Source organism: Corvus cornix, chromosome 12 (assembly GCF_000738735.6).
Source record: "Corvus cornix cornix isolate S_Up_H32 chromosome 12, ASM73873v5, whole genome shotgun sequence".
Taxonomy (NCBI): domain Eukaryota; kingdom Metazoa; phylum Chordata; class Aves; order Passeriformes; family Corvidae; genus Corvus; species Corvus cornix.
Genome location: NC_046342.1, coordinates 10,372,418 through 10,400,021, shown reverse-complemented (window position 1 = coordinate 10,400,021; position 27,604 = coordinate 10,372,418). Strand labels below are relative to the sequence as shown.

At 46.1% G+C, this 27,604-nt stretch overlaps 1 protein-coding gene across 2 annotated transcripts in view; it reads right to left on the bottom strand.

The window, feature by feature from the left end:
• Positions 1-27,604, bottom strand: part of CHST13 (carbohydrate sulfotransferase 13) — a 71,953-nt gene that overhangs the window by 29,525 nt on the left and 14,824 nt on the right. Inside the window, exon 2 of one of the 2 annotated variants that reach the window (XM_019280494.3) lies at positions 2,531-2,660. Coding sequence is in view for 1 of the 2 variants with exons in the window: in XM_039559188.1 (XP_039415122.1) it covers positions 684-777 (94 nt within the window). In the remaining variant the exon portion in view is untranslated. Of the gene's footprint in view, positions 1-683; positions 790-2,530; positions 2,661-27,604 lie in introns of those variants that run through there. The other variant, XM_039559188.1, reaches the window with a different exon arrangement.

The following is a 27,604-nucleotide window of genomic DNA, read 5'->3' as shown; positions in this document are numbered from 1 at the left end:
GCTGTACTCAGAAAACATTAGTACATTGTTAAAACGGCAGGAATTACCCAATAACGTTTCTTAGGAAAGAGGAACTAATTTCCCCAAAGGAGCAGAAAAAGGCAGGGAAATAAATTAACCCCCCCCCCCCCAACACAAAACGGTCTAGATTTTAGTTCAAAATTGTTTCCCAACTTGAAAGAAACTTCTAAAAGCACACACTAGTGAAGTCCCTTGAGCCATTCAAACAGATTCCCCAGGAATTTTAGTGACCGCGGGTGTAAATCGGCACTTGCGGGACAGAGCAGCTCCCCTTTCCCGTCCCGACCCCGGCACAGCCTCGGGAGGGCTGCACGAAGCTGTGCACAGTTCCATGACCGCACAGAACACTGTTTCATGCAGGGACATCGAACGGGACAGCCACCCCAGAGAAGGCTTAGAAAGGAGACGCGGGTCCCACTGCGGAACAGCGGCGCCGGGACGGTAACGCCGCTCACGGGCGAGCGCAGCGGCGAAGTTCAATGGGCTCAGCCGAGGGATGGGGAACCCCCGGCCAGTTCACCGGCGGACACAACTTCAGCTCGCCGCGGACCGGCCGACACCCGAGGGGCTCCAGGAGCAAGGAAGGGGCTGCCCGCCGTGCCTCGCTCCCCGCTCCGCCCGCCCGCTCCCGCCGGGGGACCCTCCGGCGCTCCCGGACCCACCTGGGCTGAGGCTGCTCTGGAAGTAGAAGAGGACGAGTAAGACCGAGCCGAGGCCGGCGGCCAGCGCCAGCCGCGGCGCCCGGCTCCGCCGCATCCTCGGCCGCGGCTGGCGGCGCAGCGCCCGCGGCCCCGGCCCCGGCCCGCCGAGCCCCGCCGGGCGCCGCCGCCGCCCCGCCCCGCGCCCGCGGCCCCGCGCCCGCCCGCAGGAAGTGACACGGGGCGGCTCAGCCGCCGCAACGGGAACTTCGCCCCCCGAGAGCCCCGCGGCGCCGGCGGCGGCTCGGCCCGGCCAGCCCCACCGCGGGGGCGGGGGCCGGGGCGCGGGGCCGGGGGGCGCTGCCTCGCCCGGTGCCGTGTCCGCGCCCCGCCGGCGCTCGGGAGTGCGCGCTTCCCTGCCCAGCTCCCGTCACGGCTTTAAGAGTCCCCGAGGGGAAGAGGGAGTCGCTGATGTGCTGGCAGGGTCGGGAGTTTCCTGGTGACTTTCCTCTGCGCGGTCAGTGCTTCGGAAGCATCGCAAAGTTTCGTGGCCTTAAAATACACGTGGCCTTAAAATACACCTCTTCTTTTTTTTTAAATATTCTTTTGGCTACCCCCGGCCCTGCAGACTTTTACTGAAAGCAGTAATGCTTCTGACTAATTCCACCTCAAGCAATAAATTTCTGTAGAAGGAGGACATAATTTTCTACTACTCTCGGGATGCTTTTGGAAAGTGAGAGCGCAGAGTTGTCTTACTGCATCCTCTGTCCCCCAGGCTCTGTCATCACAGGCAGAACCAGCCCGGAGCTTCTTTTGCCCCAGTTTTGAAATAGCAGCAATGCTCTTCACCCAGCTGTGTAAAACACTTGAGATCTACTCAAAGGCCACCTGCCAAATTAGCCAGGCCGAGAGCTGGATTCCACTGACAACACTCATTCACTGCTTCTCTTCAGCCCCAACACACTTAGTTTTAAGAAAAAGAGGATAGCTCAAGGAGGAGCCACTGGGAATGACAAAGAAAGTCTGGGTATATGCGCATGCTGGGCTTCGTTCTGCCCTCATTTAGGGCAGAGGAAACCAGGAGGAAAATCTCACTTGTAGTGAAGAAAGTTGGAATGAAATAAGAGCACATGCAGCACCTTGCAGGCTGCGTTGGGCTATGACCGTGGAATTACACAGCTCTTTCAAGCCCTTGTTGGATGGTCTAGAGAGGGGCAATAGAAATGAGACCACAACAGAGAGCTTCTTGCAAGGGCACACCAGTGTGTGCAGTAACCAGCCAGAAAGATAACCTCAGCATCAGAGCCCTGTGCCTGTTTGATACATGCAGGGAAGGACTGTGGCCCCAACCACTGGGGAGCAGGATAAAGTGCTAGGAGAGCGCTGCTGGCTGGCAATGCATCTGCAGATGCACCTTGCTCTCTGTTGCAAATGGTGCAGTAATTTTGGCCTCTTGATGAGTGTGGAAAGATTTGGGGTCTGCCTCACGTGCAAAGATGGGCTGAGAGACCTCAGGGGCAGCAAAAGGGATGGCTGGTACTGCTGTCCTTGACACTAGAGAGAGTTCAAACACCGAAGGCATATCCAGCCTGGGCAGTGGGAACCCCTTTGGAGTATCTTTCCAGGAGCTGGAAGGTGTACTCGAGACCGTTGGTGAATTTTTCATTATTTGCATCTCCCAGTACTGAAACACCAGAAGATCTAGCCTAAGGCCCCCAGAGGAGCTAAGGAAAATAATCATCCCTTTAGCCCAGCTTCCCTGGGTTCAGCAGGAGGAATAAAAACAGTAGAAATGACCAAACTTCACCCATAGCTGGAAATTCTTTGAAGAAGATACAGTAAAACATCCCAGTAGAAACTCAGGCACTGACCTGTCGAGTCCTGCTGCCTGCTGTCTGTATTTCACCCCCGGGGGCAGGGCCAGGGCCATCTGTGAGCACATCACATATGCGAGGCTGGTCTTCCAGCAGCAAGGTGAACGTGCTGTTCAGATCCACAGGGCTAAAAGCAGAAGCACATCATGAGGATTTCATAGGACTCCTATGTGGACTCAGCTGCAAATGCACCCTTTTTCAAAGGACAAACCCCTTTTAGATGGACGAGCACATTTTCCAGGGGGAAGAGGTACATTATGGTAAGAGGTGACTGCTGGCAATGGCAGCAGCTGCTGGGAGGTCAGGCCTTTGCTGTTGCCTATTCCTGTGGTGTGACAGACCTTCCTGGTCACACATGCTGCTCTCTTGTACCATCCCCCTTCCCCTGCAACCCCACCATTCAGAAAAGAGCAACCCCAGCCCGTTAAGGCAGACAACAGTGACCAGGGCTTGCTTGAGAAGAAAGGCCGCCCCAGATATGTAGAAGGGCACAAGATTAAACTGTCAGAGTCTCAGATTATGATCCCAAGCCTATTACTAATGGAATAATCAGATTCAGTCTGCTTTGGAGAAGCCCTTCTCTCCCTACCCAGGCACCACTGGTAGCTGGAGAACAGCAGATGCATAGAGCACACATGAAAATACAACTGCTCAGCAGCACATGTGAAATGAATGTGGTAAGCACTGATCCCTGGTGCCTTAATCTGTTGCTTTGCCAGGTTAATTGGAAGAACTGAGAAACGAGTATGGCAATGGCTCCTTCCCTGACAGCCTGTGAACTCTTCCTGGAATGGCCACCCTGCTCCCTGTCTGCGCAGTGCGTCCCACCGTGGGGTTCAGACCATGGCTGGGGCTGTTTATGACTGTTAAAACAATACTGATAACCAAAAATAATGATCAAAAGGTACTAAAAACATGCTGCGGAGGGAAATTATTTGTTAATGCCAAGGTCTGAACTTCAGCTGACTTGTAGGTGAAGAGGAAGTGCTGTTTGCCTACAGAACGATGCTGTGCCTTTGATGCAGTGCATGCTTGATTCCCCCCCTGCTCATTAGTAGTGCTCATTACTGTCTTCTCAGCAGGTTTCTCCCACATGCTTTGCTTTTTCCCAGGACCTTGGTGCCTCTGAGTGAGATTAACCCTGAGCTTTGGTCTGATGACCATGTTGAATAGAAATTAAACAGCGTCTAGTTTCTGCTGGAAACTGAGGAATCTGTTGTACTCCTCCCCGAGGCCTGGCTGTCCAGCCACTGTGAAAAAGAGCCTTTCTAGGGGATATTTTGACTTTCCACTCAGTTGTTTAGTTCTGGAGCCGCAGAAGCAGTTTTCTCTGGCCTCCTGCCGGTGAGACTCCCATCTGCTGGTGGCCCTGGTACACTGACTGTGTTCCCACTGCCCCGGGTGTCACCGAGTCAAGGCTTGGGCAGAGATGTAGGGGATAACACTGGTGCAGCACAGGCTTTCCTCAGAGACTAGCAGCTGGGAGGTGCTCCAGAGTTTTGAGAACTGCATTAGACATCATCCTGCCTCTGGGATTTCCATGGGCCCCAGTGTATCCTGATACTCAATGCTGTGTTTTAAATTTTATGGCATCACTGTAATGTGCTGGCTGAGAGGGACCTTGCAAAGCCCCAGCTCATCCTCTGCTTGGGCTTGTTCTGCAAGTTTCCCCAAGATGGACACCTAAGATCTTGCCAAGCAATCCTTTTCAAGTTTACAAACCCTCAAAAAATTTTCCTAACACCTTAAATGAACCATCCTTGTCAAAACTGGGACCCGTGACATTTTTCCGTGAAAGATAAGCAGAGTGCCAGGTTCTGTCACTTTTTTGTATTAAAAGGAAAGGTCACTGCTGCTGAGCAGGAATAGTTCCTTTCTCAAGCAGTACATTGATTTTCCATCATCTCCTGTAGCCCTTAGCACCTGCGGAATGTGACCTTTCAAATATTATTTCATCAATGCACTTGTGTTTATGCTCACTTTGCACTGATGCAAGAGCCTTACTTCACAGCAGCAGAGAACCACGCTGGGATGGGCTTTTCACCATTGAGTGCTGAACTAAATATTGGCAAGGTCAGTATATAAAAGACACAGGTTGGATAGAAGGTAAAAATGACATTAAATACCTCTGGAGAGGTAGCTGGAGGATTGCTATTTACATATAATATAACAAGATGTTTTGTGTATCTTTTTAAAATGTAATGCCAGATTTTGCCACTTATTCATACAAAACAGCACCGATGCCTTGAGAAATCTCCTTGGTCTCAGAAGGACAGGACAGGGAAACACCAGGAGCCAATCCCAAAGACATTCCACACCCTGAGGAATCCCACTGATTTGGCGGGTATAAGTGTACCTTGCCTAAAGTTAATCAGGTTCTTATGCCTCATCAGAAGAAAAGTACTAAGGGTTAGAATAGTGCACATAGCATCTGCTTCTGAGTAGTCAGTATTGTAACCTGGCTAATTCCACAGCTTCTCAACCTTTCTGTTACCCCCTCACCACCTAAAAAAGAAAAAGCTAATGACTTCCCAGGGATCCTTTTACGATTATCTCCTGATCTCCTCGGAAATCTTCCTGAAGACCAAGGAACTAAAAACTGGGCTGTCTTTTCTCATTTTGACATGCTGGTCTCTGTCAAAATATATTTCAAGGAAACACACCTTTAACTTTCTTTCTACCACAATTTAAAAATGAAATAAAATAAAACAAAACCCAGCAGCTGTTTTCTTTTAAAAGCACCAGTGGTAATGGAAGCAAACCAAATTACAGGCTCTAAGGACAACTCTCTGCCTGCATCTACAGGAAATGCTGTTGGTAGGATGGAAACTCCCATCAACCTTTTTATTCAGTGGTGGCAACTAGGGACTGTATTGTCTTTTGTACCAGGCATTTATATTTCATTAGTTTATATACTGTTCCCAGCTGGGAGCTTGCTCTCTGCTGATGTCTGATTGAGAGGCTCGCCTGAGAAAGGGATGTGATTTACAGATAGACACTGGAAAGCCAATTGACCTTGGCATGATGATGGGAGTTGTGCAGTTCCTTCAACAGCAAGAGCAGCAAACCTGCCAAGCCTCCCATGAGGAGCACGGTCAGGGTTTGCCTCTTGCTCTGCTGTTTCTTGCACACTCAGAGCAGAAAGCCACAGCTTTTCTCCCTGCTGCCCAGAGCAGCTGGTTGGCTCTGCCCTGCACCTCTGTACCAGCTGTGGTCAGGGCTGTACAAAGAGAAGATGATGGCTGAGATGGGAACCAGCCAAGGACGTCGTATCCCAAGGGAACCCAGTAAATCTCTGCAGCAAAACCCCACCAGGCTTGTGCCCATCATGTAGCAGAGCAGAGCAGCTCAATACACAGCTTCTCTGGCTTGCAAGGGAACACAACTCAGAGGGAGGAGATGGAGGGAAGGAATTTTTCTGCTGTGTCACACAGATCTCCTGTGCGCAAGGCTTTGCACAGAGCAGGGTCTCTCATGCTCAGTGCTCATTCTTACAGCCTGGTTATGGTGGCTGGGAAAGAGGAATTAGAGCATTTCATGCACAAATAAAACCCCATGCATTTCAAGTTTCCTCTGGAGGTGGGAATTTCTCCCTCTCATTCCTTAAGCTGTTGCTCTCTCCAAGGAAGAACCGTGTCCACAGTATCACAAGGGTTCTGAAGGGAAGGGTAAAAACCCCTGAAACAAGACCCATAGAATTTTGCCTGGCTCAAAAACACCTAACTCAGACCAGGTACATTGTCAGACTTTTTATAGGATCCAAATTACCTTCTCTTGCAGGTTTCTCAGTATTTGTCACCACTGAGTGTTCACTATTTAATAAAAATACCTTCTTTCTTATTCATACCTTGTACTGCAAATCCCAGCAACACCAAATCCTGTTTTGGGGAAAAAAATACAAATATTCCTACAGTTATATACCCAAATCCCTCAGGGCAGAATGGTCTCTCAAAGGCCCAAGCCTGTAATTTTTGAACCAATGGAAAAGCCTGACTGCATCCTACGCCTTGCTGCATCACCTCACAGTGCGACACAGCAGTATTTAAGTCCTTGAGGGATTATGAGAGCTGCACTACTGCCCAAATTTGGGGTTAAAAACAGGTCATGGCTAGTCTTCCCCAAAAAAATGCTTCATTTGACTACTCTCTACATCTGGGGGAACACACTGCAGAGTCTGCATTACTGGGTAGCCCTAAACCTCACAGAAATTCACCATGACCTGGTTAAGGTGTTTGGGAATCCAGTGTTGGCAGCTCTGTTAAGCCTCTGTCTGCATTCAGGCACTCTTGGACCTCCCCAGCAGAGCCAGGTGAGATGGGTACAAAACCTGCACCACATGCTGACCTTGCTACCACAGTTCCAGCATGTCAGAACAAGAAATTCTCTCCTTGGAGGCACAGTTTGCTTTCTAAATATTCCCAAAATGGGGAAAGAGGGCCTGAGAGATGCCATTGAGAAACCTCTCCATATTTCAGGGCAATTTGAGCACCGTGCTTTCAACCATTTGGCTGAAGCTGGTGATAGGGAAGCAAAAGGCAGTGCTTACCCACGCAGACACAGTGCCTTTGTGATGGATTTGCAACCCAGGATTGTTCAATCGAAGCCTGTAATGAAAAGGCCAGATCTGTGGCTACTCTAAGCATTTGCTCAGAGACTGTATTCATTTTTATCCCAGCTGAGGGACCACGTCCAGGATATATACATTTGATAGAAAGAAATTTGTTAACGGCATGCTTTTATACCTTCACAAAAGGTAGATTATTCTAAACTGGGCTTTATTTGTTTGAAAGCACATAACTCAGCAGCACAGACAAGCCTGGTGTGTCTTAGGAGCAGAGCAGATAGCAAAGACTGCTCAGAAATCTCTCTGGAAAGTCCTGTTTCCTGGACTTCAGTTTATTTACACTGACTGTTCATGACCAGAATCCTAGGACCAAATAATCTGGTCTTGGGGTCTTCTGCATCCAACCAGCCACAGCCAAGAAACAGCATGAGAGAGACCTCAGCTTTAGTACCTCATCTGGAGAGTCCCTTTCTTAGCACAGCAGCACTGAGCACAAGATTGTGACCTGGGGTGTCGCACTCTGTAACTCCCCTGGTCTGAGCAAAGGCAAATTAGTCCCTGAGAGTGGAGTGAGGGGGTGTTTTGTGGGGACAAATGCTTGTGGCCAAGGGAAGCATCTTCCCAGCCCTGCAGGGCATTGCTGGAGCAAGCTCTCTTCCCTGGAGCACTCACATTGCTGCTACAATGCACATGTCCATCTGAAATGGCTCCAAAGGGAGGGAGAAATACCCACACTGTAAATAACAACAGTGTGAATTGCCATCAGTGGTCAGAGCAGTACTATAGAAGTCTCCTCAACCACAGAATGAACATGTTGAGATGCTTCTCTTTTTCCTTAAAACCCTGTGTTATAGGCAGGGACAGAGGTCCCATTTGTTCTTGTCCCTCTCATATCAGGGAAGCTGGAGCAGGTCTGTCCTTTCTCCCCTTCCATAACAAGCACCCCATGACAGCACAACCAGACCATCCTGAAATACTGACATTGCTGAATCTTTCTACAACAAAGCAGCCTGGCCCTGGGGAGAGAGGAAAATGAACAGAGATAACTGTATGGAATGACATTTTCAAAGAAGCCTGTGTATCTTAGGTGCTGTCCTCACTGACCATGTCTAGATGAGGTTGTAGGTTCCCAAATCCCTTTAGGACTGCTGAAACATTCCCTCATGACTAAAAACAGAGCTTCTTGTTTACTGAAGGAGGTGCAGTTAAAATAATCATCATCATCAACTAAATGCCTTTAGTGAGGCTGTACCCTGTACAAAGTCAGACTCAGGTTTGTTACTGCAATTTTAAGCATAGAGAAGTAATTGCATATGTCTGAACATGACAGGGCTGGTCAAATCCAATTCAAACAGCTTCTGTTTCATGGAAACCCTGGCTGAAAAGGCATCTAAATATTCTTAGTCCAGCTCTTGTTCACGATACTCTACGTTTTCACTATTCTAGGAAGCCTGAGACACTATTTTTATTTAGACTAAAAATAATAAAGGCTTTTCTTCAATCCTCTGGGTGCCTTAATTGAATTACATCTGCATTAGAAAATTCCAGCACTGCTAAAATCAGACAGCCACCGACCCATAATGTCTAGGAGGTCTATCAAGGAGGCATGGTGTCTGCCTCCACCAGAAACTATATCCAGAGGTGTCTTTTGCAAGAAGTTTAGTCCTGGAGAGGTAGCAAATCAGCTTAGTATGGAGTGGAGAAAGCCCATTCCAAGTCTCTGAGCCACTGCAAAGAAAGCCGAGCCAGCTGGCTTCAGTCTTTCCTAAAGAGATCTCTCAAACAAGCACTTCAGCCCAGTGTCCAAAGACAAAAGGGAGCAGGGCACTGGATTTGCAGCTGGAGCTTTTATTACTACCACAGTTAATTCAGGAGAAACAGCCCAAGTAGCCCTGCAGATTGCAGGCCAAACCACTCAGATCAAAGGTTTCCAGGTAGTGCCTTGGCCTCTTCTTGCAGAGATTGGCCATGGAGGGATGATTCGTGAGCTTCTGCTCCATGAGCTCCCAGAAACTCAGGCCTGTGAGTTCCACTCTCAGTTTCCAAATGCGCTCAGTTGCAGCCTGTCCCCTACTATGGGCCACCCTGGTGGAGGCACCAGCATTGAAGCACAGATAGTGTGGGTGAGTTACTGGTGCTCTGCACTGCTCAGGGCACGGCCAGACCTCCTCTCAGACCACTTGGCTTGTTGTGTTAGTACTGCTGACAATGTTGAAGAACGGTCTGACCGCTACCAAATCTATATATTGATGGCAGCTATTAAAGAGGTTGCTGTATTTCCAGCAGGTTGCAGTGAGACAGGCTCTATCCTTTTCAGTGTCATGAAAATAATCCACAGAAACACCCATGAGCCTGACCTTCTCTGAAGTTTGCCATCAGTGAGAGGGGAAGAGAAAAAGCTACTTCGTTTCTACAGACGCTCTCAGCAACAGTGTGATTTCAGCAAAGCCAGAGAGAATTCCAGTTCCTCTCTCAGTTGAGGAAGACAGCACGATCATAATGCCTTGCCCAAACACTCTTTCTAATGAACAGTGCAGCCAGTGTCATTGGAAAAAAAATAGAAAAAAATGAAGCAAGTAGAGTGTTGGTGGTTTTTTTTTTCTTGGCTGCTACTTCTGCGGTTACAGCTACAGCTAAAAGCAGCAGTAGCAGGTTACAGCAGAAACTGAATATGCTACTGTGCAGAGGTTCAATTCAGTGAACTGCACAGATATAAATGGGCTTTTAAACTTCAGAAATTAATTTAAACAAAACATGATTATCTCTTTCAATGAGGGCACGTCCAGAAAGCACCAGCTGGATGCAGTACAAGGTAGCTCAGGCGTGTGTTGCGATGTTTAAAACCTAAATCAATGAGAACTGCACTGAAGCTTGCTCTGTTTTATTTCCATTTGGCATCCTGGAGCTAATGGAGTGAAAGAGCTTGAACAAAGTGCCTCAGTCAGCCTCTCTGTGGCTTATGCCCTGAGATGCCCCGGCCAACAATTCTGTCCTGCAGTCTTCCAGAGGGCTCTCCCAAACGCAAGATGGGGGACTACAGCCACTCCCAACCTCCTGGTTTGAACAAAGCAAGACAAGGAATACCTAATAATTAGTGAGGAAATACAAACCTGCTGCTCAAATTGCAGGGGTGGCAGAGAGGGACATGCTCTGAGGGAACTATGAATCCGTACTGTACTGCAACATGGCTCTCATCCAAGCTTGCACGGAGTGTGCAGGCTCAAGCTCCCTGTGCAGAGCTCCTCTTTGCACCATGAGGCTGGGAAGAGCCAGGGGCTGCTGCTGTGCCTCAGCCCTCTGCTGAAGGGGGATCAAATCCCTCTGGGCTGAAAGCACTGAGTTCATGTCACGTTTTAATGATGTCCACAGACCATGTGGAAAAGCTTCGTGCTGCCCAGCAAAGCAGCTGAAACGGAGCTGTAAGACAATCAGTGAGAGGGAATCATGGTTAAACATTACCTAGAAATAGGGCTGGCCCAGAATATAAACTCTGGCTCCATGCTAGGAAAAGGTTAGGAATTAGGGGAAAAAATGTAATAAAGGTCTGCTATTCTGTCAATTGTCATCCCCACCGCAGTGCAGTGTATATGACCTTACTGTTGTCCTGTACTTTTTGTTCCCAGTTCTCTTCCCAGTTGTGTGTGTGTCTGAGAGTCTGTCAAGCAGCTGTGTGGTGTTTTACTGCCTGCTGGGTTAAACCACGACTACTGTCCTCTCCTATTCTGCTCCCTTAGCTGTACTTTCTCTGGTCATTGGTTTGTAGCCAGCCAAACTATTCCTGCAGAGCCCAGCAGAGACTCATGATGCTAAACCAGCCAAGCATGCAGTCAAGGCAAATGCTAACTTTCCAGAGTCTCCTCTCAGGATGTCCAGAGCTTGACAAAGTCGGCATGACTCCATGGATCTTGTGAGCCACTGTCTGACTACACAGGAATTTATACCTATGTGGTTGCTACAGCTTCAGCTGAAGAAGAGATATACTTAACTGGTTTTCCAATGAAATCTTCACTGGACAATGCAGAAGCCAAGAAAAGAAAACCATTCTCAGCTGAAGTCTCTCAAATGTATTCTGCAATCAGTCAGGACTGCAGAGAGAAACTTAAGCCTAAATGCCACTCTTTGTGACCACGGTTGAGAGTAGCAGTGAATGACACAAAGCAGAATCTCCTCATTTTGATTGCAGTGCCTCAAACACCTGCCCTGGGTTTGAAGAAGTCTGATCTGTGACTGCATGTTTATATTTGTGGTGTGACAATGAAACTTTAAAAATTGCTGTGAGAAGACTATAAAGGAAAAGGTATCAATCAACAGCAGCATGAAACCTCTTCATCTCCTTCCTTAATGTGTTAAATAATGTCTTAATAAAGTAAAAATATATAACAGCTGAATGAAATATTAGACTGCACAGAAACACATGGCACTGCTGAAAATACCAGCTTTTCCTGCATGGAGAATTAACGCTAGCTCTATATGGACTTTGCCATCACAACTTTCCATCCACTCCAGCTTTTGAAACAATTAATCTCATGAAAGCCAGAGCAGGAAATCCTGCTGGGGAACCAAATGCTTTTGGTGAAAGATCCAACAGCCATGAAAACAAATGCACCTGACTTTCTGGGCTGTGCTCAGAGAAAGTCCCCATTAGTTACAGTGACAGATGTGAATATTTCTGTTTTCCTGCAGCAAATCTTTCTTGCCAACTTTAAATCATATTAAGTGATATTAAGTAATTATGATATTAACTAAGTGGGGGTGGGAGGGGGAGGAATCTTTCCTTAACTAGCTTCAGGTATCTGGTTCTCTTCTCATCCAAAAAGCCTCTTCCACCCACTTGCCCATAAGAATATTGGGAATATTGGCGTAAAATCAATCAACAATCTGAAGAAGCCAGAAGAAACTCACATAACACAAGCATTTCCCAGGAGTTCAGTGTCCATACCCTCTCCAGATGCAGAAAGTGCAGAGAGGTTTTATCAAGTGGGAAATGTTCAAAATGTCCAGACTCGTACAACCAACTAAGATCAGCCCATTTGCTGACTTCAGGGAGGGAAAAAAGTACACCTGAGCACCTGGGACAGATTTGTAAGGACCAGCGTTGCCACACAGAGGGGAAGGAGATGTGAAACCCCAAGCGTATTTGATTGAAAGAGGGCACAGCAGAAAGCTACTTGGCTTGGATGGTGGGATTGAGGACAGGAGCAGGGAAAGCAAGATTTCCAGGAGACAGACTATAACAGGAGGCAATGAAATGGGCTGTGATTTTACCATTTGTTTCATAGAGCTCTCAGGACAGCCCTGCCTGACACCAGAAAGCACATCCAAAAAATGACAACACATGTGGGTGGTAGAATTTCTTTTATGGAAGGGATAAAAACCTCCACCATAAGTAGTAAGAACAATGTCCAGTATTACATCTCTTTAACCTCGGCCAAAGAACAGCTGAAACATTTTTGCTGATATTTAAAGCAAATTAATCAGCATGAAGCAGACACTCTCTGCTTAGGATGTTTCAGCCCAAACAGTTGCAATTTGGCAAAACTATGAGCAGCTGAAATGAATTCTTGTTGCTGGAAGTGCTGGTCCATTTTAGCAATAGGTGGTGTACCTGCACCACTTGCCATATGCACAAAATTCAGTACTGCAAAGACAGAAATGAAGGCTGACACTGTTAATCACTAGCACCTAAGGCATTGTAAGGAAATCAGGGCAAGCAGTTTTTTCCTTAGAGTTAAGAGGTGGTAATTTCACCCTCTCTTACAGAGAAAACACTGGTTGCTGAATTTAAATTTTCACGGGGGAGATAAAAAAAAAAAAAAAGCCCTCCAGCCCTCCAGGTGGTTTCTAGTCCATGCAGTTAACTGAGCCTGTGAATTTGAGACCCCCTCAGATAGACATCCTATTTTCTGAGGCTTTTTGGAAATCCTAATAAAGATGAAATGAGCAGCATTTTATTATCCATTCCAACACAGAGGCCAGAAATGGGAACAAAAGGTGACACTGCTGGACCCAGGTACGCTGGTGCTGTGTCTTCCCCACATTAGATGCTCGGGGGTGAAAATGTGGGCATAGTTTGTATAAAGATATGGACTGAGGATGAAGAAGGAGGTGATGGTGAGAGGTGCAGAAGGAGCACACAGTGGGTGCACAGTCTATGAGCTGCATTGACAGTTGCATAAGAAGAGTATAATGACAGCATCTTGGGTCTATGAATTTAAATTCTTCAACCAGATTCTAGGGGAATATTTTTGCTGTTACCTAAGCAAGACAGGTGAATTGTCAAAGTAACTTCAAGCACAAAGAACCCCAAACTCTCACTGGGATGAATGTTTACTGGGCAATGCCCTTTGGGATCAGATTTGTGCTAAAGCACATCAAAAATATGTGCAAAAGAGCACAAGTGTCTCATCAAGTAGTCCTCCAAAGCCACACCCAAAGACAAGCTCTGTTCCCTGTTTACCACCCTGCAGGTGTTCTGTGTAAAACCAATGGGAAGCAGCTGGGGAATGCAGAGCTCTGCTCCCACACTCTGCAGATCTTCCCAAAGCTGGCACAGGCAGAAGGAAAGTCCACAGGCCCAAGGGTGTCAGCGGCTTCGCCCCACACTTTTGCTCTGAAAAGGGGATACTCAATGATTCATGGCAAGCTGCAACACTGTTTTTGTGGTGCCACTATAAAAATACTTCGTTCAGAAGAGGCTGTGTTGCCCGACAAGTTAATGCCATGGGGAAAATGATACATTTATAGCTCTTTATGGCAAAAAGCCAAGTGTACAATGAATCTTGAAAGCTGTGTAGGAGCCCCATAATCGTTTTTGTGTGCTGATGGGGTGAGAACATGGAGCTCTATGCCCTATGCTCTATGCCACAGGTTCCTTTCCATTTAACTCACTCTTTAACCTGTTACACCTTCACTACGATTTTAAACCATCTGTTGCATATTTGGCTCTTTAACAAAGACTTCTAATCCATACTACACTCTTCCAAACTTCCAAATTCTTCCCACAGCGACTGCAGTTTCCTTCCCCTCCGAATGCCAAGAGAGCAGAAAAAGAGACCTAGGAGCTGTGCCTAGCCCCTTTTCCTCCAGCCCAATTCACGTGGTATCTCTGCCCTTCTGAGAGAAAACCTCAGATAAGAGAGTAGCCAGCCACATCCTTCCCAGGGCAACTTCTTTTGTCTCTTTTAAATATCCATAGTTATTGTTTCCTAGCAACCTATGGGACAAAATTCCGTGAGGGAAAGAAATAAATGAAAAGATCCTAACCCCCAACACTTAACAAATTGAGAGTGTAAGTTCACTCAGTTCACTTTCAGAGTAAAGGGTAAACCTGTCGCTTTGCTCCAACTTGCTCCAGGAATTGTTATATTATCAGTGCAGCCAAACACCAGCATGGGGACATAGCCTGGGTTTTCATCATTTCAGCGGGTTCTCCCTTGTGCACATGCACAATTGAGTCCAAACACACTCTCATGGGGATTTAGGTCCCTGCTGCAGCACACGGGCCAACCTCTCTGGATAGGATTTGGACATCCCAAGTGCAGTGTGGCTGAGAAACCGGCTAGATTTCAGCAAATGAGGCATTTTTCCCTGGGGGCCACCCTTCACCAGGAGAGCTGGAGCATTCTGAAGGGGTGCATTGAGCTTTCTCCCCATAGCGGGAACACTGGAAGCCCAAAAACCACACTTTGTCCAGGATGCAAACTGCAGCAGCGGGCCAAGCTGAGTGCAGATCAAGGCCAGGCTGTTCAGTCTGGGTATTTCTATCCAAACCTGCTCAGGATGCTGCAAAAGCACAGAAGGAATAATGTCATTCCCAGTCCAAAGACAACTTCTGTCTGCAGAGAAGTCACACTGCTCTTTCAAGAGCAGCCAAGAGCAGAGTGTGCTCTGCAGTGGCCCGGCCGCCAGGAGCAGCAGGAGCCTGTCCCAGGGGAGTGCCTGGTGCATCCGGAGGGGCCGAGCCCCCAGCAGCTGTGCCTGTGCCACACGGAGCTGCCAAGTCTGCTCACATCCACAAAGGCCCCATGTGCTCCCGGGAGCAGCCGCTGCACGTGGCTGTAATTCTGTCTAAATTCACCCTTGAACTCTGTGGGCTTTGCAGGCTCCCCCTCTCACCCCTGCACGGTGCTGTGCAGACAAACTCCTCTTCATTGCATTCAAGGGAGGGAATATATAAATAAAAGCTGCAGTACAGAGGAGCACACAGCCCTGGCTGTGCATGGGGAGCATCTGCTGGAAAGGAGCCAAGTGGCTAGCGAGCCCTTGAAGTGAAAAACAATAACAACTGGTTTTCCTGAAGAATTACAAATCGAGGCTGGAAGAGATTTGAATTAAATGAAGTTCCAAAGAGGAGCAGCACAGCTACAGCAAAGCCCCCAGTGTTTGGGAGGAAGAGGGTTTTTCCCCAGCAGTGCTGCTCTGCTGGGGACCTCTCACATCTTCCCCTGGACTTTTGACCTGTTTAAGCATTCACACAACCCAAATATTTATGGTATTTATTTTCCATTGCTCTCTTGGATCTTTGGAAAGGTGCACTGCTCTTGTTTGGGTCATCTCCTCACTGCTGCTGCTGCTCTCCCTGGCAAAGATCAATATAGTACTGTTATAAACATATATTGTAATATTGGCTTCTTGCAAGTATTAAGGTGAATATTATATAATGTTAGAAATGCTTTTGCTGTGTGGATGTAGTTTTCTCTCGTTTTAGCAAGAATTTAGCAAGTGTGAGCGAGTAAGATAACTTCCAAGCGAACAGAGGATGAGGCCCAAAGCTGGTATCAACACTGCTCGGAGAACAAAGGGGCCCAAAGCAGCTATCACCACTCTGCCCGGGGGGCAAAGAGGCCCAAAACTGCAATCAACCCTGACTGTCTGGGGAATTAAGAGGCCCACTCAACTATCAACTCTCACCTAGCGAGCCCAGGCCCAAGAATTAAAAGAAATAAAACCGCAAGGCAGAAAAATGTGCATGCTCTAAAAAGGCAGAACCAAGGAGTGGCCATGCAGAACAGCTCCTGGAAAAGTTTGAATATGCATAAAGAACAGACAGTAAAAATGGTATGAAAAGGACTCACCTCGAGCATCAGGTGTGCTCTTGGCAGAGCGCCAAGGCACCTGGCCATTACCTCTTTGCTTTATGTGTCTCTTATTGTCTTTATATTAAACTTTTTAAATTCTCACAGGAGAGTGAACCTCGTTTTTCACAATATCTGGATCCTCCATCGCAGCTTGAGCAATCCTGATGGGCAGCCTATGGATTTCTCAAGTCTATCCATTATACCTTCTGCTAGCATTTTGGTTTTCAGCTTTTTTCCCCTTTCTGGACATTTTACATGGAGTCACTGGCAGAGCAGACTGTTGCACAGTCTTTGGGCTGTGACTGTCCCTGTAAGACCACCAGACCCTTTTGTTCTGACCCCTGTAAGTGGGGAATGGCAAGGCCTTGAAGTAAAGATGTTTGTTCTTTTTTTTTTTTTTCATCAAATCTTCTGGATCAGACAGGCCTTGCTCAGGGCACTATTCCTAGAAGCAAGATTGGTTTAGCTTTATCTCCAGCTGCACCCTGAGCAGGAACGGGCCATGGGTGCAGCTGGATATAAATTCCTCTTGCTCAGTTTTTTGCTGGCCAGATGCAGGCGGCTCCCAGCCAGAAGCCATGGGGCTGCATGAGTGAGGCCCCGAGCCTGGCACGGGGGGCAGAGCCCCCTGCACTCAAAACCAGGGGTGGGAGTTGACTCCCCACTCTCCATCCAGGGCTCTCTCAGCAGGCAAGGGTGCCAACATCTGGCTGGGATATGTCTGCTTGGCACGGCTGCTTCTGACACAGGCAAGAGGGTCACGCCCACTGTGGACTCAGCCTTATGCATTTTTATACTTCTGTTTTTCTTTTCATTTGAATCTCTTGCAATTTTACTTGCAAACACTTGGCAACCAAGTGGATTGTGATTTACAGTGAATTACTTGCAATGCCATCCAATCAGGGGAAACCCCCCCAAAAAAGAAATCAGCGGAATTTGTGGGGGTCGCTTGTAGCATCTGCCACATGACCCCAGCTGGGGAGGAGGTGGCTCACTCCTTTATCACCCTGCCTGGATGACAGGGATGAACAAGGCAGCTGAGAAACTCCGAACTCTGCATGAAGCAGGGTTTCATTAAAATAAAATAGACCAAGCACATTGCATTGTATTGATTTGTAATTCTCACCAGTGGTTGCTTTCATAAAGTAATTGCAGATGCTCATTCTTGTTGCTTGCAAAGAGAGCAGTCAAAATCTTTGCCTTGCCTAACAGCCTCTGCATCAAAGACCTCATGAGAGGCTTGGACACTTTAAAAGGATCAGCAATTATTTGTGGTGCTGGCTTTGCATTTAGTTTCCTTGCATATTCATGCCAGGGATATTTTAACATGCACATAACAGGAGGAAGCAAAGACTGACAGTAGGGGATCCAGCTGAAGTGAAGCAGATGTCTTTTAAATTCAGAACACATACAGCACAGAAACACTGAGGGATCGAACACAAACTAGAAGCGAAACCAGAAAAAACAGATTTTATACTTAAAACTGAGCACTGCAGAAAGAACAAAGAGCCTGAGTGGTGCAAAACAAACTTAGATTAAAAAACTCTTCACTCTGAACTCCCTACTGCATTGCCAAGGAGCACAGGTTAGAAATTTCAATAAACTTAGTTTTATGTTGACTGTGTCCCTTTAATTATTACTTTTTGGCACAGCATGTAGGACACCTCGAGGCCAAAACACAAGTGATGTAGAAAGTGCAACTGTTCCTTCCCTTTGGGAATGAAAGTTTTCTGATTATTATATAAAAATATTTGGATGTATTTTTTAAAGATTCATCCCATTAGCACCTATATTATTAGCAGTGAGTCAGAGAATGTTTTGCTGATGTTTTAAAATACGTAACTTAAGGTCAGAGCCTACTAAACTTCACCAAGCAAGCAGGCCTGGTGTGAAACAGCCTTATTCTCTCTGGTGGGATTGCTCTAATGAGCAAGGGTTGGCAGCATGTGATCTTAGATTGTGAACTATATAGAGCAGCTTCGTTTTAATTGCAAGGCACTGGGCACATCCAGGCAGGAGCAAAACGTAAGGATAAAAGAGCAAGTGTAGAGAAACAGCAGATAATTATAAAATGAAAAAGAACCAAGGGTGGAGGGTTTCTCTTTTTGCTGGTTAATCTGGGAAACTTATTCAACTGTGGCAACAACCAGTGGTCATTAGAGGAGCGCTGTGACACCAGGCACTAAAAAGAGCTCAAATCTAGGCTTTTACAACAATCATAGACATTCAGCTTCCCTGGGAACAGCCCTCTTCTAAAAGCAGACCTGAAATGTAACCCACACGCCTGAGGCTATCTTTGGTGCAGAAGCCCTTCTGGATAAACCAATGTGATGAGTCCTTGGCAGTGAAGCAGAGTTACTTATAGCTCTGATTTGGCTTTTGCACAGCGCAGATGAGGCCATGGGGAGAGGCCAGAGGGCTGGGGAGGCTCAGCTGCTTTGTTTTGCTGCTACTCACTTAGGATTTTATGAAATTTTGGTCCATACAGATTAGACAACTGCCTCCCTTCCCACACTTTAATTTCACTTGGGTTTCAGGGAAAGCTTAAAAAAAAAAAAAAAAACGGAAATAAAACTCAGCTTAAAATACAGCTTCTGTTCTGGGCATGTGGCCACTGGCTTAAGGACACTGGAGGGTCAACTCCCCCCAGTATGGAGAACATTCCAAAATACAGCGCACACTTTTCCCAAAAGCCTTGCGTTTCCCTGGGCCTTTGCATAGCCATGGGCTGGCTGTGAGGCGGAACCACGCAGCATTCACACTGTTTTGCTTTTTGCCTGGGTATGTTTCTATTAAATCTTTTGCCCTGCCAGAACCACAAAGGAGATGAGGCGAAGAGGAAAAAAACACCAAGGCTGTCAGTGAAACCCTTCTTGAATAAGGTGACATAAGCCTCACATACAGAAGATTAAGCTTAATCTCTGAAAGGGGACAGCAGAAAGGCTGGTAGACTTCAAAATGAGCTACAACAGCTGTGTTTTGGTTGGCCAATAACAGCTCCCGCTTGCGCGTTGGCTGAGGCTGGCTCGGCTCATGTGAACAAGTCAGATTATTAAAATACAGCGTTCAGCAATCCCATCCTTGGAGCACTTGACAGTGCTGCCTTCTCCTTTGTGAGTCTCTGCTTTGACTGAATGTGGTAACAAAGCGAAGTGGAGTAATAATGTGAGGTGCCCATGACAACAGTCAGTGATAATCCTATGGTGCTGTCCTTAGTTCAAAGCAAAAGATACCATTTACTGGCTTAAAGCACTGTCTTTTTGTTTCAAAAGTACCTTTTGGGTAGGGAAATGCGTATCTTTCTCTTTGTCTGGCTTAACTGCTGGGCCTAATTGGCCTTATTTTAAAGCATAATAGATAAATCAGCAAGACATGGCAGAATTCAGAATAAATCAAGCTAAAAAGCTTTTCATAACCTACAAGTCACCACAGAAGGAGAGAAACTGCCCATTTTCCACAGTAATAAGCTATGCTACCAACCTGAAGAGCAGTTTAAAATAATTAACAATACCAAAAAAGAAAGGGTGTGTATATGAGTGGTTCTGCAGAGCCACTCCACCCAGTACAATGGGAAAAAATTAACTGGGTGGACCTGCATTCCCGTGCCAGTTCAGAATGACTGCACTTTATATTTCTGTGCCTGGAGATATACATTTCTTGCACGTGATCACAAGCATTGAGGCAAAAGAAGAGTTTGAAAAGCAAAGCAGGACAAAAAAACACACTCAAGAAAAGAAATGGAAACAATTTCTACAAGATAAAGAGCAACTCATGGTGTATTTTCAGGCGTGCTGGTTTCCTTCTTCACAGTAATTATATCATTTATTAGGCGATGTTTCCTGTATGATATTAGCATTACTGTGCGAGGATGTCATAACGTCCATGTTTATTAGATAACTTTGGGGACCTTGCTGTGGGAGACTATAAGAGAAAGGAATGAGAGAGATAAATTGTCTAAGAAAGATCGAGTGCTCTGTTTGAATGCAAAGGGCACCACACACTTAATGGAGATGGGAAATAACCTCGCAGTGCCCTTTCTCCTGCAGATGTAAAATGTCTGGTATTCAGCTTTAACCTGGTATTTAGGACATCTCTCATACTGACAATAATCAGGAAAAAAAGGATGCAAGCCGTGCCAGTTCCTTCTGGGAAGGAAGGAGATCAAAGGAGAGGTGTATGTGCAGAAAGGCTGTGGGATCTGGAACAGGAGAAGACTGAAGGAAGAAACCTTGGCGGGACAAAAAAAGCCTGTGCCATACAGCAAAAAAGCCCACAGAGCAGTTAAATGCAGTTTTTACAGGGGGATTGCTCAAAAGGGGTTTCATTCCAAGTGAAGGGCTTCAGGATGATTCTACGCTGGGGCCTGGACACTTGAGGTTGATCTACAACTCGGCTGTTGATGGCAGCCTGGGGACCACGGAGCTCTGTGCCACCACTTTGGGACAAGGGCTTGAGGCTAAGGTCAGACAGAAAAGTGGGCTGGGCTCTGACACAGGTTCAAACAGTGTGTTAGAAGTTATGAGAGCTGTGTTTGTCTGGGTCTGGTCACCATCACCTCTTTGTTGATAAATTTATTTCCTCAGGAGAGTCCAAGAATGAAAGCCAGCACCTTTCACTCCACCTTCATGACAAATATATTGGACTGATACTTACTTAAAAAAATTTTAAATGGTGGAAGTGTAGTTTTGTTTGGAAAAATAAAAGGCATTGTATCAGTTTGACAGAGAGAAATATTCAAAGTATTCAGGTTTTGTTTCTGGAGTCAAATCAACTTGATTTCCTCTCCCTCAATAGGATGTCCCTTTGGTATTTGACATATTTTCTGTTTTCTGAAATGCCAATTTTATTGTTGTTGTTAGTGAAATAGATTTTAAGAATTCTCCCAGTGTCCACTCATGAATAAATGTTGATTTATTAATTTCCTAAAATCCATCATCTTGGCTGTTACTTGGGGCGACACTACTGCAGGTTTGTGTGGGACTCACTCCAGGTCTGCTCTCAACCAGCACCTCTGTGCAGAGCTGAATATATTGCTGCTGTCAGCTCTGCCAGCAGATCTCAGACATCAGCATCACTGATCACTTGGCAGAAGCAGAATCTCCTTGGCAAACCTCAAGGAGGAGGAGGAGGAGGGGAGTTAAATCTAGATGCCACAAGGAACGGAGGTACCAATCTCATCTGATGCCAAGAGCTTGGGCGTTTTCATCTCTTGCTTCACTCTACTCTTTCCTGCTCCAGTTGTGTGCACAAGTTGCCACTGTTGGATTCAAGCAGAGGAAACTTGGTGAGAGGAGTACAGACTCCAAGCACTCCTGTCCTCTGGAAGCTGAGCCTGTAGGTCAGACAGTGGGAGCAGGGGCAGGCTGCATCAGAGAACTTGGGATGCTTGGGAGCATAAAAGCTGCACACAACCGTGTCTTTTATGTGTAATTGTTCTTCATAGCCATGTCCAGTTTATGGAGCTGGGAAGCTTTTTTCCTTGTTTAAAAAGCTTTATGGATCAACAGCAAAATGTAAGGTGAGTCTTCACCATAAAGTTTTTATTTACAGCAATGATGGAGCACAGAAAGAAAAACTTGGGGTTTAGCTCTTCAGAGTTTGGAGTGACTGCAGTTAGAAATATCACCCTTTGACTTGTAGAAAGAGCACATTTGATCTGGGAATTGCTCAGACAAGAAAAATCAATATGGTCTGGTATAATTTGTTTTTGACAAAAAGTTGTTCTACTCTTGGCTGCTAAAGGCTTTACACCATTTAGTAACAGACATTTTTCAAATAGACTGCACTGAAGACTCTAAAACCCACACACAGCTCTTCTCTTGTCTGCTGGTTGAAGTTTTAGGTTGAAGCAGGATGTAAAGCAGGCGAGAGGATGAGGCAGAACTATGCAAAGGAAAGGTTGAATATGGACACTGTTGACATGAAATCCTAGTTGGTAAAAACTTTAAGCTCCTCGTGAAGGTCTGTGAACAGATGCCAAACTCTTCTGTCCAGGTGGGTTTCTCCATCAAGTCCTGTCCCAAAGAGCACCACAGGCAGAGCAAAAGAGAAAAGTGTCAGGCTCTGCTCTGCATCTGCATTTTAAAGCTGAAGGCAACCAGCATGACCATCCAGCTTTGTTCTTTCAGGGAGAAGAAATTTCTCTTTGCTTTTTAAATGCTGAGTTTGTTCTGCCCTGCTTCTAAGCTGGGAGTTCTGCCCTTTTTTTAAATTTTGTTATCTGAGGAAATCTATATCTAGAGGAAAACAGCAAATTCATCTCACAAGATGAGTGCAAATGTAAACAGAGATCTAAGCAAGCTCTGTCTTAATGCACAGTTTGATTACTTCCTTTTCTTCCATCTCCATCTGCTGTCTGCATATAGCTACTCTGGCATGTCCATTGTCCCTGATGAACACTTTCTGCTGGAGTAATGCCTTCTGTCTTATCACCATGTTGTCCCCAACATCTGAGCTGCAGAGCAAGAGTGGCATCCCAGTAGTGCAGGCATAACTCACTTGCTGTTTCACTGGGGCTCTCTGAAACTGCAGGTATAATTTGGTTTGAGATGTTTCAATTTTCAGATGGAGAATTGTACATGTGGATCTGGAGTCTTTTGGAACAACACTTCTGTAATAAAATAAAACTGGTGGTGGCAGTTTTCATTATGGTAAAGCAGATGAGTTCTTATAACTTCCTTTGTCAAAATTAAACTTCTTGGCCCAAAAAAATACCATATCTCTGTTTGAAATGTATATCTGATATTTTGCTTTTGGATTAAATATCTCTGCCTTCTTAGAGAAACTGCTGTTGTTACTCAATTTCATAAATGTGGCACACTGAGGGAGGGGAGGGACTTGTTCACTGCTCTTTTTCCTGAGGCCCTATTTAGGATCTACAAAAATTAGCCTATAAGTGAGTCTTACAGTGCAGCTGCTTTATATGTGCTGTGCCACCTCCCCTGTAAATGCAATTTTTTCATTAAAACAAGTCTATTAACATCCATCAGTTCAGTCACTTCTGTGACCTTGGCAGGTCAATGTCCTCCTTGATAATAGCTGTCCTGTTTGTTTTCAGCTGCTTTCTCACGTGCTCCTCTAAGTGACCCCAAACAGTATGACATGGGAACACATACAATCATCACTCAAAAAAGCATGCAAAGTTTCATTTTAGGTAAAAAACTCTGAACAGCATCTTTTTTAAAAGAAGCCTTGCCTTGGTGGATGGGTAGGACACACCAGACTTGTACCATAAATGTCTTTTTGATTCAATTCCTTCACTACCCACTCCAGGGCACATTTCCCTGGGGAGATTGCCCACAGCCAGGAGGTGATTCCATACGCAGCAGCCCACACAGCACCATCTGACCTTACCATGTACAATATTCAAGCAGTGTTGAGCAACCCACTGTGTCAGGGATGCCAAAGCTGGGAGCTGTGCAGAGTTACAGGGGAGACATCTCAAACTGGAGATACAGCAGGGATGAGAGATTAGTTACAAAATTAAGATGGAAAGGAGTGATTTGGAAACTTTACCCCTTCCCATAAGTACTGATTCAGTGAAGCATTTTTATTCTGCACTGCAGTCATAGCCAGCAGCATATACAGAATAAGGATTGAAATATTTTGAAGTGCTGTCACAGTGTGAATGATTTTCTTTAGAGCATAAAATCAGACTGCAAAGTTATTTTCTCTCTGCAGCGACACAAGAAGAATATGAATGTCATCATCTCTGGCCCTGGGCATACAGGAACACAGAACTGGCCTTAAACAGATTCTCTTTTTCATTCAGAGTCCTTCTAAGAAATATAAAATCCAAAACAAATTCTGAATCTGGCTAGGCGTCTCATAAGAGGAACAGGATTTCTGCATAGCTGAAACAGCATGACTTTGATTATTTGAAAATGCATGATTTAATCATTTCATTATGCATACCTTTTCTCAGCAGGCACCACAGCCTAAAACAGACAGGGACAAGCATTAGATAAAACAACATGCTTTGTAGCTGAAGAGATTGGAATCAAAGAGCTTAATCTAGCAAGGCACCGGTATCTCAGTGCCTTTGGACTTGGCTGCAGACAGCAGGAGTGCCGCACACAGCTGAACTGAGCCCTGGGAGAGTCCTCTGCTCAGAAGAAACATCCTGCGGGATGACTTTGATGTCTCCCTTCCCCAGTGCATATCTGCCCACGTCCCACACTCCTCCCCCTCACCTGCTCACCAGCGGAGTGAGGAAGTGCTGTCAGCACCCACCACCAGCTCAGGGTGCTCTGACCGCCCCCACCTCCCTGCCTTGCATCCATCCAACGTCTGTTCTGGCTGGGAAATCATCATGGAAGAGACCTGGATCCCAGATCTATTTATGAAGGACCCTTTTTGCACCATATAGTCAACAGATACCCTCAGCACAGTGTCCTTGTCGCCAGTCACAGAGAGCTGCTCTCTCACAGTGCACACACCACACTCCTGTTAGCTGGTAAGTCCATCATGTGGGGGTAGAGTGCAGACACCCTATATTTCCCACTCAGAACACCTGGTGTGCCCCTCTCTACAGTGCCAGATCCTTTTTCTCTAGGAAAGAGTGGGAACAACAGGGCCTATGCTCTGCCCTATCCCAGATGAAAGGCGTTCCCCCTTCACTTCCCTGCCTCCCCAGCTACCAAAGAGGAAAGACATGGATTGCACAAAATAAAGTTTCTGCACAAAAGCAGGTTTTAACTCTTTAGAGATCCCAGACAGACAGCCACAACCATTGGCACAGCCACGCAGAAGTCTGTGGGACCCCTTAAATGACATGGCATGGGACCAGAGGCCATGCCCCAAAGTGGGGGCCAGCAGAGGGTCCCTGAGGGGCAGAGCCAGTTGATCATGATTGGGGAAACAGCCATCCCTCCATTATCACTGCCACTGTACCACTGTCTGGGTCATGGGGGCTGCTGGCTTCAATGGGGGCTGTGGGGCTGGGCCAAGGGGTCATGGGGGGTAGATGGGGCAGCGCTGGCCTCCCACAGGCCCACACCAGGGTCCTGGGGCTCTGACAACTGGGTTTGGGGGTCCCCATCAGGGGATGGGACCATGCTTGAGGAAGGTGGGCCTGAGCAGGGTGAGCAGCAGGAGTCATCACCATGTGCTGCTTCCCTGCTGCAGATTCATCGTTTGACCTTGGACCTGCTGCAGCTGTCCCTGGTGAGCTCTTCTCTGCTCCCCAGGGAATGGGGTTTTGAGGGGTGTGGCACAAGCCTTGTAAGCTTGGGAAGGCCAACCAAACCTGCCTGGAAAATCTCTGCAGAGGATACTAGAGGTATGCCCACCCAACAGTCCGTGCTAGTGTGCTTCAGCCAAGCTGCAGAAACCCCACAAGGGAGAGCAGGGACTGCAAACTTAGCAGGTGAGAGAACCAGAGCACACAGCCCTCTCTCCCCTAGAAAGGAGGCTGAGAACACCGACCAGTTTCCTGTAGACATAAACGGGATTCATCCAGTGACCCAAGGAGGCAAAGCTTGGTCCCAGGTCCTAAAATGTGGTCTCATGGCCAATTAAATGCTGTTCAAAGGGCAGCAGAGCTTCAGGGAGCTCTTTGATCTCAGGGATGCCAGCCAGATGTGTAATATCTGCTCAGGTGTTTGCCAGGTATCAGTTTACAGTCCATGCACATCAGACAGACAGGTTTCTTCCTGGGTTTGCTAACAGAAGCAGCAGTTCTCAGAAATCACAGAGAACAGAAATAATCCCTACCTTTTTAAACATCAAAAACTGTAAAGCTTCACAGCTGCACAGTTCTGAAATTGAATTGAATGACTTGACTTGCCAAAACCAGAGATCAGAGTTCTAGGTCTTTCATGCCCCAGCTGAAAGCATCAATAGCACTCAAAGGAGGGCACAGAGCTGCCTTTCAAACACTGATTGTGACTTTAGAAGTGTTATTTGGTCTCACCCTTCAAACACAGTAACCTCAGTTCAAAATGGATGTGGGAATATAAAAACTGATTTTCAACATGAGCATTTTATTATTTGAAGAACTGCTTTTCTTTTTTTCTGAAGTTACATCTAAAATTAGCCGAGGAATCTAAATTTTGATTAGGCTTTGAATTTAAAGTAAAAAGCATTTGAATCCATCTCTAAGTAGGAGGGCAGCAATGTGTTTTCTCTGCAAACAGTGCAACAATTTGAAAGAAATACTGGTGCAAGCAGGGACTTGATCCCACAAGGATCCAGGAAAAAGACTTTTGGGATGAAGCATTCAATTCCCAGAAATTACTTTTCCCACTGATCCATAAGAATCCCAAGTCTGTTGACTTCTCCTCATGCTGTAGGACCTCATTGCTCAACCAGAATACCTTTCTGCTTTAGCTACAAATCCCTTGCCTTCATATATTGTCCCAGCACCTGAAATATGTGAACAGCTCAATGTAAATCATATCTTTATCCTCCTAATGCCCCTTTGAGTTCTGGCACTGCTGCTGCCTACCTTCTACAGCAGGGAAAACCAAGGCAGAGAGAATCTAAATACCTGGTCAACGGCAGTTCTTTTTACCCATTGGTCACTGCATTATTCACTCAGGTTATTGTAGAGAAATAAAATGTTATTAACAACTGAACACCCGATTCCAGCATTAAAACCAGAACTATTTTTCTTGCAAACACACAGAAGGGGATCAGCTATTGTTTTACTCACCACAATATCTCTTTTGATAGTCTAAGGGAGGCATGAGGGGAAAATACCATCATCATCATCTGGGAAAAACACCTGTGGGGACTCTGACAGCAAATGCTAGATTTATAAATATACACGTACATATATATATATATAAACCATACCTATGTTTTTAGAGTTTTATATTTACAAACCTTCTATTCATATCTAAACATATATTTAGGTATGTATTTGGCAGAAAGATGTAAAAATGTAACTTCTATAACTGCTGTAAAATTAACTATCTTCAAAGCAAAACATCCCAAAACCCCTGAAAACCTATTCTCTCTGGCAAATACTTTCTCTTTTTCCCTCTTTATCACATCACTCAGCTGCAAAACCCAGAACCACTTTGTGTCATGGCAGAGAGAAGAAAATAAGTGGGTAAAAGATTTAAAGTCAATGACAATGAGAAGTTTTAAAGCTACCTCTGCTAATGCTACCAGCCCTTTCTTGGTGAACACTGCTGAGTGTATCCCATCTAAAGCTCACCTAAAAAGCAGTGCTGATAATGCAAAACTCAGGGCCTGCTTAAAATGCTGAGTGGGGCATCTACAGAAGGGCATGAGCTGGTTATGCTGACACTGAAGGAGAAACATCCCAAACCCCTGAGCTGTGACCTTCTTGAACCAAAGCCTTGTATCAATTTTGCTGATGCCTGGTCCTTGTGCTCATAATGCCCCAGGTGTGAGGCTGCATCTGAGCTTCCCTGCACCTTTGCAGTGTTTGAAGAACGTGATCCAAATTTTGCATCTTGG